Genomic DNA, 20,251 nt, shown 5'->3' on the forward strand with positions numbered 1-20,251 from the left:
GCTCCCACAGTGACATCCACTTTATTTCCTTGTCCCTTAAGCCATACACAGAGGCTGTCAACCATGGCATTGCTAAATGTAAGCTCCGTTCCATCCAGCCCACCAGTACATACAGCAACCCCATCCCATCTCACCGGCCCTGCATCTCCAGCCTGCAGAGCCCAGAGCCATCCATCACACACAGCACACCCCTCACAGGGCCATTCCCACCACGTCTCACACATGCTGATGATGCTGAAGCACACAGGGCCTCCAACTTTCAATGTTTCTAACATGAAAAACCAGAAATGCATAACAGCCTTGCACATGGGCACCACGGGGGCTGGTCAATCTCTTGGGAGCTCTGCCTGTGGCTGTGCTGATTCCAGTGTGTGCAGAGGTGGAATATTATCCCTCTCCTATCCCTCTCCTCATTCCACATGCTGACATTCCCTTTAAGAACAAGAAACAAGACTACAGTGAAGAAAGCTCCAGAACAACTCAGCTACTTTATTCACCCCCTTCCCTTTCCACTACAGATGATTCAAAGAAAACCTCCAAGAGCCACGTTACTGCTCTCCTGACCCTTCTCTCACATTCATCACTGCACTCAGAAATTACTGAGAGCAACACACGCACACAGACACACAGAACATCCCCACACAGCCGCTTCTCCTAAGGAAATGGCATCAAAAAGCTGCAGGCAGGAAGAGCAGAAGAGGAACGTGGGCATGCTGAGAGAACTGCTTTGGGAAGCAAGGAAAGGCCATCTGAAGCTCCTGGGTTAAGGCCCTTCTGCAGAGGGTGCCAGCGATGCCATCTCCTTTGCCAGCTCTTCCTGTGTGGGGAGAAGCACAGGGGTCTACCACATCCTTGGGCATCCTCAAGCTCTCTCTCCTGGAGCTTTCCCCATGAGAAATGAGGTGCCAGCCCTGAGAGAAACTCTTCCTGTAGGAGAGGCATTTGCAGGGCCACCATGTCACGTGGAGTGGGCATTGCTTAACGAGGATGGAGCTCTGGATGATGCTCTTCCTGCAGTGCAGGCACATCTATGGTCTCTGCCCTGAGTGGATCCCCTGGTGCTTGCTCAGCTGGGAGCTGTGGTTGAAGCTCTTCCCACACATGGGACGTTTGTAGACTTCTGCCACGACTGCCATCTCCTGCGAGGGAGGAGCTTCGTGCTCTGCACAAAGCCCTTCTCACACTCGAGGCATTGCTAAGGCTTCCTGCCACGTGAACTCACTGGTGCAGGCACGTCCTGGACTTCACCCAACTGCAGACACTCTGCTACCTCAGCAGGTTCGAGCTGTGGCCAAAGCTCTTCTTGCGGGCTGCACATCTGTAGGGTTCCTCACGTGGATCCACTGGTGTGTGATGAGCTCCCAGCTCTGGACGGATCTCTTCCTGCAGTCAAGGCACTCACAGGGAATCTCCCCGGCGTTGGTTCTCTGGAGTGTACTGAGGGTTGAGCTCCAGATGAAGCTCTTCCCACACTCCCAGCAGACAGAATTTCTTCCTTCCTGGCGACGTATCGGCCCAGCTGAGGTTTCCTTTGGGTCCTCACCTGTTGTCCCACAGCAGGTGAGTGTCTACAGGGGAGATAAGAGGTGACTGTCCTTGCACACTGCCCTGGCAGAAACGTGCCACCTGGCAGAGGGTTTCCAGTGGCTGTGACACATCCCACTCTGGACTCTCCTTTGACTGTCCGCTCAACACCTTGACTGCAGCTGACAGAGAGCAACATGCAGAATTCGCATCCAAAGAGGAGAAAGAAGAGCAGCAGAGAAGAAGATGGATTTTGGCTGCCGAGCTCTTCCTCTACTCAAGGGATTTGTAAGGTTCAAAACACAAAGCCACAGGTCGTAACCAGGCTGGGGTTTTGGCTGAAGCTCCTCACAAGTTTGAGGCTCTGCAGGATCTGTACCTTCTGTGGCAGTGCCGGTCGCTAACGAGGCTGGAACTGCTTTTGAAGGTTCCCAGAGTCTTGGGGTGCTTCTACAGCCGTTGTGCTTTGTGGTTGCGCTTGTGAATGTTGAGATGAGATCTGCGTTTAAAGCTCTTTGCACACTCCGGACACTGAAAGGGTCTCTGTCCTATGTGGATGCGCTGGTGGCGCTTCAGTGCAGAACTGCTTTTGAAGCTCTTCCCACACTCAGGACACTGAAAGGGTCTCTCTCCTGTGTGAATGTGCTGGTGGCAGGAGAGGTGGGAACTCCTTTTGAAGCACTTCCCACACTCAGAGCACTTGTAGGGCCTATCCTCTGTGTGGATACGCTGGTGCAACTTCAATTCAGAACAGATTCTGAAGGTCATCTCACACGCAGGACACTGAAAGGGTCTCTCTCTTGTGTGGACGTGCCGGTGGAAGTTGAGGTGGGAACTTCTGCTGAAGCTCTTCCCACACTCTGAGCACTTGTAAGGTCTCTCCTCTGTGTGGGTGTGCTGGTGCAGCTTCAATTCAGAATTGCTTTTGAAGCTCTTCTCACAAGCAGAGCACTTGTAGGGTCTCTCTCCTGTGTGGATGCGCTGGTGCACCTTCAATTCATAACTGCTTTTGAAGCCCTTCCCACACTCAGAGCACTTAAAGGGTCTCTCTCCTGTGTGGATGCGTTGGTGGCAGGTGAGGTGGGAACTCCTTTTAAAGCTCTTCCCACACTCACAGCACTTGTAGGGTCTCCATCCTGTATGGATGCATTGGAGACGTTTCAGTTTGGCTCTCCGTTTGAAGCTCTTCCCACACTCAGAGCACTTGTACAGGCTCTTCGTTGCGTGCATGCACTGGTGGTTAATGACACTGGAAGGTATTTCCAAGCTTTTCCCACACTCAGTGCATGGATTCTGCTTTTTCATCTGACACACATCCTTGCTCCTGGGCTCTACGTCCTGCTTTTCACCTATGTTGAAGTGCAGTGGGCTCCTTCCTTTCTCTTCCAGATGCTTTCCCAGTGCCTTCTTGATGTGCTCACCCTGACCTTGCTCCAGGCCTCCTGCGACATCCCTTCTGATTTCTCCCACACAGGCACTACCCCACCGCCTTTCGGCCACACCACTTTCCTGCACATCCTCCAGTATATCTGTAATCCCAGTTCCTGCTGGAGGAAAGAGGAAATCCAGAAATTGCACACGGTGCCCAAAATAAAACACAGACAGAGAGGACTCTTCCAGCCCCAGCCTCCTCCTTCCCTCCCTCCAGCAACTCACCTGGGCTCAGGTCTCCTGGCACGGCCTCAGGGCTACGCACATCTGGGATCCAGGGGTCTTCCCCTCCTTCAAGCAGGGAGATCAGCCCAGGCTTGGGGGCTGGAAGTGGAGCTTCAATGACAGAAACAGGGGAGATGAGAGCATTTCCATCATTGCGGCACAGTGACTGTTCAACATCTCCACTGTGTGTCCCTCCCCAAGGAGAAAGCACCATTTGGGCCTGAATGACACTGGGGCCACAGCTTCCTTTGGAGCTAAGAAATCTTTTACATCTCTGGAAATTATGAAGGCATATTTGCTTTAAAAGTAACTTTACAACAGCATGCTTACTTGCTTACAATATATCAGTGAGCATGGCATCAAAATATTTATGGCAATTGAATGGAAAATCCTAAATTCTAAAGGAGTAACCAGCGAGTCATCTCTTAGTTGGAGCTGGTGGCATCAGGCAATGCAACAACACAAGGGCTGTTTGTAGGAAACTGATCATCCCCCTTCCTGCTGCTGCTTACGAGCCAGCACTGACTCTGGGGCTTTTATCACAGTGCTGAGCACAAGAAGGCCTCCTGAAACTCATGCTACTCTGTGTTTCCTTTGTGCTGTCACTGTGGTGTTAGTCAATATGTAACTGCATGGCAGTTATTCAAGGCCTGGCATGCAGAGGCTCATTCAGCACAGCCCAAGGAGCCCTAACGAGGAGGAAAGGCAGCAAAGCCCTCACCCAGCCAGGCCACGCACTGGTACGTCTCCAGCATCACGTCCCGGTAGAGCGCTCGCTGCGCAGGGTCCAGCAGCGCCCACTCCTCCCTGCTGAAATACACGGCCACCTCCGCAAAGCTCACGGGCTCCTGCAAGCAAAGAGGCTCCTTGCTGGGAACAGCCAAGGCCCAGGGAAGCAGCTCACACACGACACAAACTCCCGTCCCAGCCGCTTCTCCGGCCCCAGCACACGCATGCTGGCTGAGGGCACCTCCCTCTCCCCCTGCATTCACATCCCTCGCCCCTTGGCCTCTCCTGCCTGCTTCCCACAGCCCCTACCTGACACAGATGTGCTGTGGTCATTTGCTGCTCTCCTGCAGCCTGGGATGATCACGCCTGGAAGGCACAAGTTGAACTGGAGCCTGCAGGGACAAGAGAAAGGGCAGGGCAGCTGGGAGGCAACGCAGCAGTCCCTGTCCCAGCCCAGCCCTCCCCAGCCCATCTGCAGGGCACTGCCTCTGGGATGGCACACCAGGCCTGGCACAGGAAGACAACCAGCAACAGCACTGCTAACGCTCTGGGTGAAGGAGATGAACCTTCACAAAGCTGTCTCAAACTGCGGGGCTGAGAGAACTCATAGCTGAAACTCACTTCAACAGCTGAGGGCACACGGACTGCGTGCCTAAAAACAAAGCAAGGCAAGGAGTCGGTCATCTCACCCCAAAACAGGGAGCAGCCCAAGCACCCCTCGAGCTCTCCTGCACAGCAGCACGCTGCACGACAGGATCTGCCCTCGAGCAGGGATGGCTCTCGAGGTCACAGCTGCACAGAGATCCCTCGCAGCTTGCTGTCGAGACTCCTTCTTGATACAGATCTCCTGTAATAGACTCATGGTTACTTTGGAGCTTTGTGAGCTTCTCTAAGCTTATGTCCTATTGTGAATTGACTTGAGATAGGAAAGGAAACTACTCTGAGCCCCTTGACTCAATGGGAGGGCCACCTGTATGTGTGTTTGTATCCCTATCCTCTATGCAGTAAACAACCAAGTGTATCCTGCCATCTCCAATCTTGTTATGTCACTGCTACATCACTGCTGCACTGCTGTATTATATCCATAAATATAAAACTGTTATCAGCATAGTGTCAGGTTTGGAAGTAACATATAAAGCAAAGGAGAACTGCACCACTCCTCCCTGAATCAAAAACGACCAAAAAATATTCCACAATATTTCTGGCAACACTGCTGGCTCACGTTCAGTCTAGCATCAATCAATACCCCCAGGTCCATTTCCTCTACAATAATGGCTCACATTGCTCAGGTAAGGAAGTGAAGAACTGGAAGGCGTTAATGGGATGGTACGCACACCTCAAATAAATGGGATGGCTTACTTGAAACAAACACAAAAATCAAACAACAAAACATCCTGCCAAACGGAGAGTATTTTTTCTTCTCCTGAGAAGAGAGAGTATCTGACACCACTGCAGCCAAACCAGCCTGTGACGGTCAGACCACCACCTACTGCTGCTGTGCTGGTAATTCTAACTGAACCGTGTAGGCAACTTATTGAATAGCAGCGGTGCTGGACAGAACAATTCAGGCATTGGGGACTTATCCTTCTTTGGAAAGGCGTCACCTGTTCAGAATTCCCCACCGAGACGATTCCCTGCTTTTCATAGCAGCCCTGGGATGGCAACTGCAACTGCTGTGCTCACGCTGCTACTCGGATAGATACAGGGATAGTGCCACTCTTGTTAACCTGAGGACAGGAGACCTCTCCATAGGCACTCAATGCCTGTCTTCAGTACGCACTGAGTATGAGAACAAATTCTAAGAACAACAACTCAGCTGTCTCATCCGTGGCCAGGCACGGAAATGAAGCCCACTTAAAGACAGAAATGGAAGTGAATGGCACTGGGATAGTACCAGTGTAGCTGCTTTTCCCACTTGCTACGGCTGATGCAAATGTGAGTGACTGTAGTGTGGATAGGGAGAGAGACACATCCTGCTCACAAGGCCCTTCTCCCCCTCACGTCCTCCTCCAGCTTCTTCCCGCAGCTCCCTTCTTCAGCCTGGCCTTGCTCACAAGGCCCTGCACAGGAAGACAATGCACAACACAACAGGTAACACTCTGGCGAAAACACATTAATTGCCATAAATCAGTCTGAAAACGGGCACTGAAAGAACTGATAGCAGAGCCCTGCTTCAACAGCTGGGGCACAACGGAGCACGCTCTGAGCCTCGGGACTCAGCGGGAGGGCTTCCACTATGGGTGTGTTTACCCCTGTCCTCCTTCTCCCTTAGCAGTGAGAACTGCAGTGTAGCTGCTTCCAGTCCCAGCTGCCAGCCAGCCAGCCAGCCAAGGACAGAAATACCTTGCAGCCGTTCCTCCCCTCGCCTTCGCAGCTCTTCTCCCTGCTGGGCAGAGCTGAACATTCTGCTGCCAGTATTTCAGCCCTCGGCCCACCCCATCTGACAGCGCAGGGCCTGAAGGCACACGCTGGGTGCGTGCCAGCTGAACCCACCTGCACCGAGAATGCTTCCCATTCAGCTGAGCACGCAGTCTGCGCTCCCTTTGTGGGGACAGATGTTGCCTGCTGGGTCTCTGAAGGGAAACTGAGTTGAAGGCTTCCATGGATCCATGTGTGCAGAGCTGCGCAGTGAGGTCATCTCATGTCTCCTGTGGCCCAGAGGAAGAAATGTGAGGTCATCTCGTGCCTCCCGTGGCCCAGAGGAAGAAATGCAGTCCCAGCTGTGTTGCGTTCCAGAAGCCCAATTGGGCAGCAGAGCACACTGAGCTCCTCTGCTCACTTCCTCGCTGTCCCAGATCCAACCCCTTCCTGTGCCCCTCGGAGCCCAACCCGGGCTGCAACTCACCTGGGAACCGCTGCTCCTGTCCCGGGGGAAACGAGAGCCTCCCGGAGCGCGGGGACAGTCCCACACAGCGTCAGGGGATTGGTAAGAAAAAGCAGTCTTATCCAATGAGAATAACGGGAAACAAACCTAACAGACTGAACAACTACTGAATCAAATTGCTTAGCATTAATGCCGCTGAATCGAGGAAACTGTAATGTTGTTTGCAGCCTTTAGGGAGGAGCGCAGGAACCATAGGAATGCGAGGTCCTTGAAGGCGTGTGAAGGTAAGTAGAGCCGCTGTTTGCTATATAATGGGTGAGAATCCCGTGAAGATAAGAAGGCAGAGCTGCTATTGTGACACAATGCAACCCCCTAAAGGTTTTGCAACTGCCCTCATCCAGCGACCACCTGATGGGCCCACAGACCCTCCCCATATTCTAGGACGACTGCTCAGAGGAGGGGGACATCCAATGCAAATGTAACCGATGTCCTGGGAATAGGAGCAGTACCCTACGCCTAGAAACGTGCAGTGGCCTCATTCCATGATGTGCGAGTAAGGAGGAGATATCCCTCTGGCAGCCGGTGCCGCAATACACACACCTGCTTTATGACCTTCCATGGGTGATAGAGTGATGGCTATAGTGTGGGATGGCTAAAGGACGTGGCAAAAGAGACTGGAGTGAGTTGTGAAAAAGGGAAGGCTATTGCCTGGGTGGTGGGAGTGTGGGAATTGAATGTTGTTCCCCAATCAGAACAAGATAAGAATTCTGTTAATTTCATGGCCTCTGCTACCATTTGGGTCCTTTATTACAATTAATACCTCTTTTCAGGGGTCTTTCTACTTTAGCAGGGTTTTCTGGTACTTTGCATTGCTCGTCCTCTAGATAAACCTTCCCCAATAACGCATACTCAGTATATAAGTAAAAGGCTATTGCTTGTGTGGTGGTAGGCCAGAAATGGGGAGGGGAGGGGAGGCGGTACCTCAACTCCTCCTCACTCAGATCCAGCCAACATCCCCCCACCCACACATTCCTTCCCCTCCCCCCACCGGGGAGAAGGTGCACGGCCCGGAGAACAAAGAGCAGTGCCCACAAGGGACGGGGCTGCCTGGCCGAGAAAGGACTGCTCAGCACGTGAGCGATAGGAGCCCGGAGACAGAACTACACGTACACAGACCCTCCTTAAGGAAGGCGGTGAGGTGCTTTTTGTTACCAATGAAACGCAACCAAATGCTGTGTGCCACACTGCCCAAACCCAGTGGCGGCCACCCGCCCGGCCAGCGGCCCAGCCCCGCCGGTCGTCCCAGCCCAACTGAGCCCGGAACTCCTCTTCCCTCACGGCCACGGACGGCGTGTCTTCCGGCGGGGCGGGACGGGACGGGACTCAGCCTTCGCTTGGCTCCGCTGCTCTGTGTCCCCCACGCCCCGCTCTGCCCTGCCCTGCCCTCCCCTCTCCTGCTCTCCTCTTCTCCCCTCCCCACCCCTCCACTGGAGGTCTCTCCGAGCGGCGCCGTTGCCGCTGTGTCGCCTCAGGGCTGCTGCTCCCGGCTCATCCCGGGACGGCGCTCAGCCCTGTGGGCAGAGACGGAGCCGTCGGTGCCGCTTCCAGGAGAACGGCCGCCTCTTCCCAGCAGAGCAGGTGAGGCGGAGCGGGGCGGAGCGCGTCACCCTTTCCTCCCTCACCCCGTGGCAGCGTGGGCACGGCGTTTCCATTTGCCATCCATTTGGGTGCTGCTGGGGAGGAAGAGCGGAGGATCACACCATGGCCCGGGTTGGAAGGGACCTCGCGGTTCATGAAGCTCCAACCCCGCTGCTGCTATCAGGGCCACCGACCTCCATGTTTCATAGCAGCCCAGGCTGCCCAGGGCCCCATCCAGCCCGGCCTTGAACACCTCCAGGGATGGACGGGGCATCCACAGCCTCTCTGGGCAGCTGTTCCAGCACCTCACCGCTCTCAGAGTAAAGAACTTCCCCCTGACACCCAACCTGCATCTGCCCTCCTTCAGCTTCAAACCATTTCCCCTTGTGCTGCTGCTTATCTGCCCTTTCACAGAGTTGCCTCCCCTCCCCTCCTGTTTATGGGCTCCCTTTAGGTCCTGGAAGGCTGCAATGAGGTCACCCCTCAGCCTTCTTTTCTCCAAGCTGAACAAGCCCAGCTCCCTCAGCCTGTCTTTGTAGCCCTCTGATCATCTTTGTGGCCCTCCTCTGCACCCTCTCCACCAGCTCTCTCTCCTTTGTGTACTTGGGGGCTCCAGGCCTGCGCACAGTACTCCAGGATGGGGCCTCCGGAGGGCAGAGTAGAGAGGGACAATCAGCTCCCTGTCCCTGCTGGCCACCCGTTTTGCTGCTGGAGCCCAGGATGCCGTTTGCTTTCCAAGCTGCAAGAGCACACTACTGGCTCATGTGAAGTTTTTCATCCTCCCAGAACCCCCAGGTCCTTCTCTGCAGGGCTGCTCTCCAAGGACTGCTCCTCCCAGTCTGTATGTATGCCTGGGATTCCTCGGGCGCCAGTGCCAAACCTTGCACTTTGCGGTGTTGAACCTCATGAGGTTCACCCTGGGCCCCCCTTTCAAGCCTGTTGAGGTCCCTCAGGATGGCATCCCTTCCTTCCACCGTGTCAACCGCAGCGCTCAGCTGGGTGTCTCCAGCAAACTTCTGCATTCAGTCTGATGAGGCGGTGTCGGACTTGCAGTCCGAGTTACAGTGGGGAGGGATTTACTCCCCCGGTCCCCAGCTGGAGGTTTAGGGATGCAGGGCTCAGGGAGGTGAGAAATACTGGAGTCCTGGCTGCCAGTGGAGACTGAGGCCAAGAACTCATTCAGTACCTCAGCCTTCTCTTCATCCGTTGAGGCCACTTCTCCTTTTGCATTTTGCAAAGGAGGTCAACAGTAAAAGCCCCGTAAGTGTGGCCTAAAGGATTGTGGGTGAGAATGAGAGATCTTTGTTGTTTGTCCAAATGTGCTGTAACATCAGAACTTCCAGCCTGTGCCGCAGCAGAAAAGGAGTATTGGGGAACGTCGGTGGTTTTTGATTCACGGAGGTGAGCAGCTGCATGAAGTACATGCACAGCAGCCTCCCTGTTTCTGTGGGGGTTGGGAACAGCGTTTTGTGGCAATGTATGATTGCAGAGTGAATGTGTGACATACGTTTCTCACCTGGGAGCCAACACTGGCTGTGACAGTTTGATGCACAACAGTTGCTTCCATTTCCATTGGTAATCCTAACACTGCTGCCGGAACTGCACGCTCAGCTTCCCAGAACCGAGTTGGATTGACACTGGCTCAAGGAGTCCCAAGGCTCAGAGTGCTCCCACATCCGACCTAGCCTTCTCAAGGCACAAAGGTAAGGAGCTTGGATATGGCTGGGTCCACTCTGAGTCCCTGGCTTAGCCAAGGCTTTATGTGGGAGGAATCCTATGTTCCCAGTCACACTAAGACATATCATTAGAGAAACTCACAAAGCTCCAAAGTAACCACGAGTCTAATAGAGAAGATCTGTATCAAGAAGGAGTCTCGACATCAAGCTGCGAGGGATCTCTGTGCAGGTGTGACCCTCGAGAGCCATCCCTGCTCGAGGGCAGATCCTGTCGTGCAGCGCGCTGCTGTGCAGGAGATCTCGAGGGGTGCTTTGGCTGCTCCCTGTTTTGGGGTGAGATGACCGACTCCTTGCCATGCTTTGTTTTTAGGCACGCAGTCCGTGTGCCCTCAGCTGTCGAAGTGAGTGTCAGCTATGAGTTCTCTCAGCCCCGCAGTTTGAGACAGCTTTGTGATGGTTCATCTCTTTGAGCCAGAGCGTTAGCAGTGCTGTTGCTGGTTGTCTTCCTGTGCCAGGCCTGGTGTGCCATCCCAGAGGCAGTGCCCTGCAGATGGGCTGGGGAGGGCTGGGCTGGGACAGGGACTGCTGCGTTGCCTGCCAGCTGCCCTGCCCTTTCTCTTGTCCCTGCAGGCTCCAGTTCAGCTTGTGCCTTCCAGGCGTGATCATCCCAGGCTGCAGGAGAGCAGCAAATGGCCACAGCACATCGGTGTCAGGTAGGGGCTGTGGGAAGCAGGCAGGAGAGGCCAAGGGGCGAGGGATGTGAATGCAGGGGGAGAGGGAGGTGCCCTCAGCCAGCATGCGTGTGCTGGGGCCGGAGAAGCGGCTGGGACGGGAGTTTGTGTCGTGTGCGAGCTGCTTCCCTGGGCCTTGGCTGTTGCCAGCAAGGAGCCTCTTTGCTTGCAGGAGCCCGTGAGCTTTGCGGAGGTGGCCGTGTATTTCAGCAGGGAGGAGTGGGCGCTGCTGGACCCTGCGCAGCGAGCGCTCTACCGGGACGTGATGCTGGAGACGTACCAGTGCGTGGCCTGGCTGGGTGAGGGCTTTGCTGCCTTTCCTCCTCGTTAGGTCTGCTTTGGGTGTGCTGAATGAGCCTCTGCATGCCGGGCATTGAATAACTGCCATGCAGTTACATATTGACTAACACCACTGTGACAGCAACAAAGGAAACACAGAGTAGCATGAGTTTCAGGAGGCCTTCTTGTGCTCAGCACTGTGATAAAAGCCTCAGAGTCAGTGCTGGCTCGTAAGCAGCAGCAGGAAGGGGGATGATCTGTTTCCTACAAACTGTCCTTGTGTTGTTGCATTGCATGATGCCAGCTCCAACTAAGAGATGACTCGCTGGTTACTCCTTTAGAATTTAGGATTTTCCATTCAATTGCCATAAATATTTTGATGCCATGCTCACTGATATATTGTAAGCAAGAAGCATGCTATTGTACAGATAATTTTAAAGCAAATATCCCTTCATAATTTCCAGAGATGTAAAAGCTTTCTTTGCTCCAACCGAAGCTGTGGCCCCAGTGTCATTCAGGCCCAAATGGTGCTTTCTCCATGGGGAGGGACACACAGTGGAGATGTTGAACAGTCACTGTGCCGCAATGATGGAAATGCTCTCATCTCCCCTGTTTCTGTCATTGAAGCTCCTCTTCCAGCCCCCAAACCCGGGCTGATCTCCCTGCTTGAAGGAGGGGAAGACCCCTGGATCCCAGATGTGCGTAGCCCTGAGGCCGTGCCAGGAGACCTGAGCCCAGGTGAGTTGCTGGAGGGAGGGAAGGAGGAGGCTGGGGCTGGAAGAGTCCTCTCTGTCTGTGTTTTATTTTGGGCACCGTGTGCTATTTCTGGATTTCCTCTTTCCTCCAGCAGGAACTGGGATTACAGATATACTGGAGGATGTGCAGGAAAGTGGTGTGGCCGAAAGGCGGTGGGGTAGTGCCTGTGTGGGAGAAATCAGAAGGGATGTCCCAGGAGGCCTGGAGCAAGGTCAGGGTGAGCACATCAAGAAGGCACTGGGAGAGCATCTGGAAGAGAAAGGAAGGAGCCCACTGGACTTCAACATAGGTGAAAAGCAGGACGTAGAGCCCAGGAGCAAGGATGTGTGTCAGATGAAAAAGCAGAATCCATGCACTGAGTGTGGGAAAAGCTTGGAAATAGATTCCAGCATCATTAACCACCAGTGCATGCACGCAACGCAGAGCCTGTACAAGTGCTGTGAGTGTGGGAAGAGCTTCAACAGCAGTTACAACCTTACCCGCCACCAACGCATCCACACAGGAGAGAGACCCTTTCAGTGCTCTGAGTGTGGGAAGGGCTTCAACAGCAGTTGCAACCTTACTTGCCACCAACGCATCCACACAGAGGAGAGACCCTTTCAGTGCTCTGAGTGTGGGAAGTGCTTCAATCGCCGTTCTGACTTGAAGCAGCACCTGCGCATGCACAGACAGGAGAGACCCTTTCAGTGTTCCGCGTGTGGGAAGAGCTTCAAAAGAAGATGCGAGTTAAAGCTGCACCAGCACATCCACTCAGGGGAGAGTCCCTGCAAGTGCTCTGAGTGTGGGAAGAGCTTCAGCAGAAGTTCCCACCTCACCTACCACCAACGCATCCACACTGGAGAGAGACCCTTTCAGTGTCCTGAGTGTGGGAAGAGCTTCAACAGCAGTTCCCATCTCACCTGCCACCAACGTATCCACAAAGGAGAGAAACCCTTTCAGTGCTCTGAGTGTGGGAAGGGCTTCAAAACGAAAGTTTGAATTGAAGCTGCACCAGCGCATCCACACAGGGGAGAGACCATACAAGTGCTCTGAGTGTGGGAAGGGCTTCAAAAGCAATTCTAACCTCACCTGCCACCATCGCATCCACACAGGTGAGAGACCCTTTCAGTGTCCTGAGTGTGCAAAGAGCTTCAAACGCAGTTCTGAATTGAAGCAGCACCATCGCATCCACACAGGACAGAGACCCTTTCAGTGTCTGGAGTGTGCAAAGAGCTTTAAACGCAGATCTCATCTCAACACTCACAAGCGCACCCACAGAGCACAACGGCTGTAGAAGCTCCCCAAGACTCTGGGAACCTTCAAAAGCAGTTCCAGCCTCAGTTAGCGACCAGCACTGCCACAGAAGGTACAGATCCTGCAGAAGCCTCAAACTTGTGAAGAGCTTCAGCCAAAGCCCCAGCCCTGGTTACGACCTGTGGCTTTGTGTTTTGAACCTTACAAATCCCTTGAGTAGAGGAATGAGCTCTGCAGCCAAAATCCTTCTTCTTCTCTGCTGCTCTTCTTTCTCCTCTTTGGATGCGAATTCTGCATGTTGCTCTCTGTCAGCTGCAGTCAAGGTGTTGAGCGGACACTCAAAGGAGAGCCCAGAGTGGGATGTGTCACAGCCACTGGAAACCCTCTGCCAGGTGGCACGTTTCTGCCAGGGCAGTGTGCAAGGACAGTCACCTCTTATCTCCCCTGTAGACACTCACCTGCTGTGGGACAACAGGTGAGGACCCAAAGGAAACCTCAGCTGGGCCGATACGTCACCAGGAAGGAAGAAATTCTGTCGGCTGGGAGTGTGGGAAGAGCTTCATCTGGAGCTCAACCCTCAGTACACTCCAGAGAACCAACGCCGGGGAGATTCCCTGTGAGTGCCTTGACTGCAGGAAGAGATCCGTCCAGAGCTGGGAGCTCATCACACACCAGTGGATCCACGTGAGGAACCCTACAGACGTGCAGCCTGCAAGAAGAGCTTTGTCCACAGCTCGAACCTGCTGAGGTAGCAGAGTGTCTGCAGTTGGGTGAAGTCCAGGACGTGCCTGCACCAGTGAGTTCACGTGGCAGGAAGCCTTAGAAATGCCTCGAGTGTGAGAAGGGCTTTGTGCAGAGCACGAAGCTCCTCCCTTGCAGGAGATGGCAGTCGTGGCAGAAGTCTACAAACGTCCCATGTGTGGGAAGAGCTTCAACCACAGCTCCCAGCTGAGCAAGCACCAGGGGATCCACTCAGGGCAGAGACCATAGATGTGCCTGCACTGCAGGAAGAGCTTCATCCAGAGCTCAGTCCTCGTTAAGCATTGCCCAGTCCACGTGAGACGGTGGCCCTGCAAGTGTCTCTCCTACAGGAAGAGTTTCTCTCAGGGCTGGCACCTCATTTCTCATGGGGAAAGCTCCAGGAGAGAGAGCTTGAGGATGCCCAAGGATGGGGTAGACCCCTGTGCTTCTCCCCACACAGGAAGAGCTGGCAAAGGAAATGGCATTGCTGGCTCCCTCTGCAGAAGGGACTTAACCCAGGAGCTTCAGATGGCCTTTCCTTGCTTCCCAAAGCAGTTCTCTCAGCATGCCCACGTTCCTCTTCTGCTCTTCCTGCCTGCAGCTTTTTGATGCCATTTCCTTAGGAGAAGCGGCTGTGTGGGGATGTTCTGTGTGTCTGTGTGCGTGTGTTGCTCTCAGTAATTTCTGAGTGCAATGATGAATGTGAGAGAAGGGTCAGGAGAGCAGTAATGTGGCTCTTGGAGGTTTTCTGAGAATCATCTGTAGTGGAAAGGGAAGGGGGTGAATAAAGTAGCTGAGTTGTTCTGGAGCTTTCTTCACTGTGTTCTTGTTTCTTGTTCTTATGGTGAATGTCAGCATGTGGAATGAGGAGAGGGATAGGAGAGGGATAATATTCCACCTCTGCACACACTGGAATCAGCACAGCCACAGGCAGAGCTCCCAAGGGAACAACCAGCCCCCCATGGTGCCCATGTGCAAGGCTGTTACGCATTTCTGCTTTTTCATGTTGGAAACATTGAAAGTTGGAGGCCCTGTGTGCTTCAGCATCATCAGCATGTGTGAGACGTGGTGGGAATGGCCCTGTGAGGGGTGTGCTGTGTGTGATGGATGGCTCTGGGCTCTGCAGGCTGGAGATGCAGGGCCGGTGAGATTGGATGGGGTTGCTGTATGTACTGGTGGGCTAGAGGAAACAGAGCTTACAGTTAGCAATGCCATGGTTACAGCCTCTGTGTATGGGTTAAGGGATGAGGAAATAAAGTGGACGTCACTGTTGGAGCCTACTCTAAGCCTCTCAGCCTGGACGATGATGCCAATTAATTATTCTTAATTGTTTAAAGGAGTCAGCAGCTTCCCGGAAATTTAGGGGGAATAGCACACAGCCAACGAGCTCTGTGGTTTTCATGGTCAAGGAGTATCTCAAGAGGAGCCTCATTTGTCCTAATGGGTCAGCAGCTTCCCGGAAATTTAGGGGGAATAGCACACAGCCAACGAGCTCTGTGGTTTTCATGGTCAACTGATTATATAACTGATTTGTTTGCAGATGACACCAGGCTGGCTGGAGGTGTTGATCTGCCTGAGGGTAGCGAGGCCCTACAGAGGGATCTGCATAGGCTGGATAACTGGGCTGAAGCCAATGGGATGGGATTCAACAAGACCAAATGCTGGGTCCTGCACTTTGGCCACAATAACCCTCAGGCAACGCAACAGGCTTGGGGCAGAGTGGCTGGAAGATTGTGTAGAGGAAATGGACCTGGGGGTGTTGACTAGCGCTAGACTGAACATGAGCCAGCAGTGTGCCCAGGTGGCCAAGAAGGCCAATGGCATCCTGGCTTGTATCAGAAATAGTGTGGCCAGCAGGAACAGGGAAGTAATTGTCCCCCTGTACTCAGCACTGGTGAGGCCGTACCTCGAGTACTGTGTCCACTTTTGGGCCCCTCACTGTAAGAAAGACATGGAGGCCCTGGAGCGTGTCCAGAGGAGGGCAACAAAGCTGGTGAGGGGTCTGGAGCACAGGCCTTATGAGAAGCGGCTGAAGGAGCTGGGATTGTTCAGTCTGGAGAAGAGGAGGCTCAGGGGAGACCTTATTGCTCTCTGTAACTACCTGATGGGAGGTTGTAGTGAGCTGGGGGGGGGGGGTTGGCCTCTTCTCTCATGTGACAGTGATAGGACTAGAGGGAATGGCTTCAAGCTGCTCCAGGGAATATTAAGGATGGAGGTTAGGGAATACTGCTTGTCTGAAAGGGTGGTCAGGCACTGGAATGGGCTGCCCGGAGAGGTGGTGGAGTCACTGACCCTGGTGGTGATCAAAGAGCGTTTGGATGTTGTGTTGAGGGACATGGTTTAGTGAGAACCACTGGTGAAGGGAGAATGGTTGGACTGGATGATCCTGGGGGGTCTTTTCCAACCTTTGGGATTCTTTGATTCTATATGACTTTTGAAGTCACTGGGGAGATGCTCGCCCATCCGCATGGGAGTGGAGGTACTCTTTGGCTTTTAGGGAACGAAGTATCAGTCAGTGGGCAAAATACAGTGTGAGGGCAATCATTTTGCTTCTCAAATCTTCCTACTGCTGATGTTATCTACAGTGACGATGGCTCACATTCTTTGAGCGAGGAAATGCAAAAGTGAGCCAAATGAGAAGCCAGTGAGTGTTTGGTGTCCCCTACTACCCTCCATCAAATGAGGCAGTAGAAAGAGCAAAAGGTTGACTGTTGGACACTCATCTTAGTGCCTCTTAGTGCTTCACTGACCCAGACCTTAGAAGTGATTCTTTCTGCAAAAGCTGACAGGTCAGCCCTCGCCTCCCGTGGTAGTGCCGTGGTGCCAGAAACACCCAGCAGGACTACTGTGATCAGTCCGTGCTGTTGTGTCACAAGGAACAAGTAGTGAGACTGCAGAACCATCAGAGTAAGGCAATGCCAGGGTGAGTGCCAGTGCAGGAGTCGAGGTGAGTGTCTGCAGCGTGCAGGGAAAAGGAGGCAAGCGTAGGGACTGCGTAGAACAGCCTCTGGTGCAGATGGCCAACAGCACTGGCAAGGCTGGAGGGCCCCAACAGGAAACCAAGGTCTTGGTCAGCTTGGCTGCGGCAGTTGTGTCTGCTGCTGATGCTCCGGAGGGCACACGTTGTCCTCGTGACACTGGGGCCTCCTTGTTTCCTTGCAGCCCTGTAGGGAGGCCAGTAGGTGTAGTATCATTCTCCCTCCCAGAACGCTGCCCACCACATCCCACTGACCGTGGGAGAGCGTTGGGCCATCTGTGAGGGACAGGACCACCCTTTCCCAGAGGCTGCAGCTATGGCTTAACCCTTCTGTTTCATCAAACAAACCAAGGGCTTTCCTCAACCTCAAAGCACCTGCACAGTGCCTTCTTTGCCTGCCTGTAATCACGGCCTCCAATTATCTGCTCTAACACGTCTCTGGGGAGGCTTTGTTGGTAATGGCCCCACAGGGACCAATTAATACTCCAACACTCTCCAACATTTCTGGACAGCATTTTGGCTGCACCTTCATCAGTTGGCTACAGCAGTCTTCTCTCAGTAGCTGAAGCTCAACAGATACCACATACGCTGTGGGGCTCATTACAGTGCAGAAAGACCTAACAAGCCATTTCCCTCCAGTCTTCAAGACTTGCTCATGACGGAGGTCTCAGTGTGGCAGATAAGGTTTTCAAGGAGCACTGTCCAAAAAAGGAGTTGTCATCTGTAAGGGTATTTCTTCTTACAGCAGACACCGAGATGTCACTGAGTGCAGCACAACTCCTGTGACACGGATGGCAGCTCCGTCAGGGAGAGGGAGGTACAGCCAGCATGGGGATAGCATTGCGGGGATCCAAGAGGGAAATGTAGTCAGTGAGAGCTGATAACTGGACAGTGACCGCAACAGACAAAGATGGGAATTAATGCAGGTGGAGGAGAAAGAAGCCAGTGGAAGAGGAGGGATGCAGGGGGCCAGTTGGTGCAATGTGGTCGGTGCTGGTCTGGCTGGGTGTGGGGGAGGCGTGGGAGGGAGCTGATTCTCCTCCAGGACACAGGACTACAACCTCAGGATACGACACCTCAACTGATTCAGCTGAATACCATCCAGGTAGCTGCAGGGAGAAAGGGGGGGTGGGGGCGGGTGGGGAAGGAGCTCCCCAGCAGCACAGGGGCCTTCTGCTGCTAGGGGTGCTGCATGGAGCTGGGGGCTCAGAGCTGCACTGCATCCTCAGGGCGTTGCAGAGGGGACATTTCAGGAAGGAGGACCAAACGTGGGACTTTCTGCCCTGTGTTCATTTTCCAACCCTTCTTCTGAGCAAGCCCCCTTGCATCCTCTCCCACCCAGAAACACCTCTGCCTTCATGGCTAGCGGGGTCCAAGGCATGAAGCGCCTCCTCTGCAGCCAGAGCTCCAGCAGAGCAGAGCTGCATCTCTCCAGGCCTGAGCTCATTTCCTTCTGCAGCGCACGGGGGCTGAGAGCAGCTGCTCGGGGCTGTGGACAGCACAGTCTGTGAGGCTGGGAAGGAGCTGAATTTCTCTGAATGAGATGCCATCACGAGGACACTTGGCTCTCTCTCGAAGAGAGATGTCCTTCCAAGCTGGTGAGCTGCCCTGCAGGATGCACATCTCTCCCATAGCATCTCTGTGTTCCCTGAAAGCCCAGGGAGATGAAGTGGAGAGATGCTAAGAGAGATGTCACATTCTAAAAGTGAAACCAAGCACTCCTGCCACTTTACAATGGACCCACCTGGGTGGGTCAGGACTGCTTTCTCCAGAGTCCGCGGGCAGAGGCCTCTCCTCTTCCTTACATACTCAAACTCATGGAAAAAAATCTCAAGTCGTGGATCTGAACAGGCATTTTCCTCAGAGAAAGAAAAAGGATCGGATCGATTCCATGGCAGGAGGAAGGTCACCACGGAATAGGTACTGGGTTTTTGCCAAGGGAAGCCTCACCTAACTTGCCTTTTTCTCTCCTTTGATGATTAGCCATGTCCAGGAGCGGCAGATGCCCAACAGCAGCTCCATCAGCGAGTTCCTCCTCCTGGCGTTGGCAGACACGCGGCCGCTGCAGCTCCTGCACTTCTGGCTCTTGCTGGTGCATCTACCTGGCTGCCCTCCTGGGCAACGGCCTCATCAGCACAGCCGTAGCCTGCGACCACCGCCTGCACACCCCCATGTACTTCTTCCTCCTCAACCTCGCCCTCCTCGACCTGGGCTCCATCTCCACCACTGTCCCCAAAGCCATGGCCAATGCCCTCTGGGACACCAGGGGCCATCTCCTACACTGCATGTGCTGCCCAGGTCTTTCTGTTCTCATTCTTGTTGTCAGCCGAATTTTACCTCCTCACTCTCATGTCCTATGACCGCTACGTTGCCATCTGCAAGCCCCTGCACTACGGGACCCTCGTGGGCAGCACAGCTTGTGCCAGCCTGGCAGCAGCTGCCTGGGGCACTGGGCTTCTCCATGCTCTGCTGCACACTGCCAATACCTTTTCACTGCCACTCTGCCGAGGCAACACCGTGGACCAGTTCTTCTGTGAAATTCCTCACATTCAAAAGCTCTCTTGCTCGTACCCCTACCTCAGGAATCTCAGTCTTATGACATTCAGCGTATTTTTGTTTTCGGGGTGTTTTGTTTCCATTGTGCTTTCTTACGTGCAGATCTTCAGGGCTGTGCTGAGGATGCCCTCCGTGCAGGGACGGCACAAAGCCTTTTCCACGTGCCTCCCTCACCTGGCCGTGGTCTCCCTCTTTATCAGCACTGGCCTCTTTACCTACCTGAAGCCCCATTCCATCTCCTCCCCAGCCATGGATGTGTCGGTGGCAATTCTGTACTCGGTGGTGCCTCCAGCAGTGAACCCCCTCATCTACAGCATGAGGAACCAGGCACTGAAGGGTGCCATCTGGGAACTGTTGTTATGGATGTTTTCCAGTAATCACAAAGACTCCATCTCTCTCCGCAGGTGACGTTTAGTGTATCCCACTCTAAGCTCGTGCTCGGTTGTTTTCCACTAGTATGTTTCTTTCTTTCATACATCTTTCATCTTTTCTAACTACTTGTCCTGCTTTCTATGCAGCAAAGGAAGTACATGGGCAGTGAGTGTTCTGGGGGTCCTGAAATGTGTGTTTGACACAAAGAGAAGATATTTTCTCTTGTGCAGAGGTTCTCCACTGTGGAAAGGGGATTTAGCTGGGGGTTCTGAGGGAATAAGAGCCGGCTGTAAGCCAGCACTGTGCTCCTGTAGCCTGGGTGGCCAATGGTACAACAGAGGGGTGTCCAGCAGGGACAGGGAGGTGATCGTCCTCCTCTACTCAGCCCTTGTAAGGCTCCATCTGGAGCGCTGTGTCCAGGCCTGGGGAAACCAGCGCAAGGAAGACATGGAGCTGTTGGAGCAGGTCCAGAGGAGTGCCACAAAGATAATCAGAGGGCTGATGAAAGACTGTGGGAGTTGGGATTGTTTAGCTTGGAGAAGGGAGGGTCCGGAAAGAC

At 53.8% G+C, this 20,251-nt stretch overlaps 2 protein-coding genes across 2 annotated transcripts; one reads left to right on the top strand and one right to left on the bottom strand.

Moving 5' to 3' along the window:
- Positions 1 to 478: 478 nt before the first annotated feature.
- LOC121108667 (zinc finger protein 664-like) lies at positions 479 to 4,135 on the bottom strand. Its single transcript, XM_040656679.2, has 4 exons — positions 4,085 to 4,135; positions 3,902 to 4,028; positions 3,181 to 3,291; positions 479 to 3,068 (listed from the first exon to the last, which is right to left on the bottom strand). Exons 1-4 carry the CDS (start codon positions 4,133 to 4,135, stop codon positions 1,975 to 1,977), a joined length of 1,383 nt encoding a protein of 460 aa, XP_040512613.2. The 3' UTR covers positions 479 to 1,974.
- A 6,335-nt stretch (positions 4,136 to 10,470) lies between these two features.
- On the top strand, positions 10,471 to 13,122 carry LOC112531237 (zinc finger protein 501-like). The gene is given in 5 exon segments (XM_040656672.2): positions 10,471 to 10,760; positions 10,951 to 11,077; positions 11,685 to 11,795; positions 11,908 to 12,776; positions 12,778 to 13,122. Coding segments are annotated over 5 exon segments (1,440 nt in total). The 5' UTR covers positions 10,471 to 10,736; the 3' UTR covers positions 13,087 to 13,122.
- The last annotated feature ends 7,129 nt before the right edge of the window (positions 13,123 to 20,251 follow it).

This window comes from Gallus gallus (assembly GCF_016699485.2).
Source record: "Gallus gallus isolate bGalGal1 chromosome 29 unlocalized genomic scaffold, bGalGal1.mat.broiler.GRCg7b 29_unloc2, whole genome shotgun sequence".
Taxonomy (NCBI): domain Eukaryota; kingdom Metazoa; phylum Chordata; class Aves; order Galliformes; family Phasianidae; genus Gallus; species Gallus gallus.

What these genes read in the sequence shown, in the direction of transcription:
- LOC121108667 (XM_040656679.2), bottom strand. Translation starts at nt 4,135, where the DNA reads ATGCGTGTGCTGGGGCCGGAGAAGCGGCTGGGACGGGAGTTTGTGTCG. An exon ending in GACGGGAGTTTGTGTCGTGT is followed by an intron (nt 4,029 to 4,084) that starts GTGAGCTGCTTC and finishes CTTTGCTTGCAG; the next exon opens with GAGCCCGTGAGCTTTGCGGA. An exon ending in CCAGTGCGTGGCCTGGCTGG is followed by an intron (nt 3,292 to 3,901) that starts GTGAGGGCTTTG and finishes CTGTCATTGAAG; the next exon opens with CTCCACTTCCAGCCCCCAAG.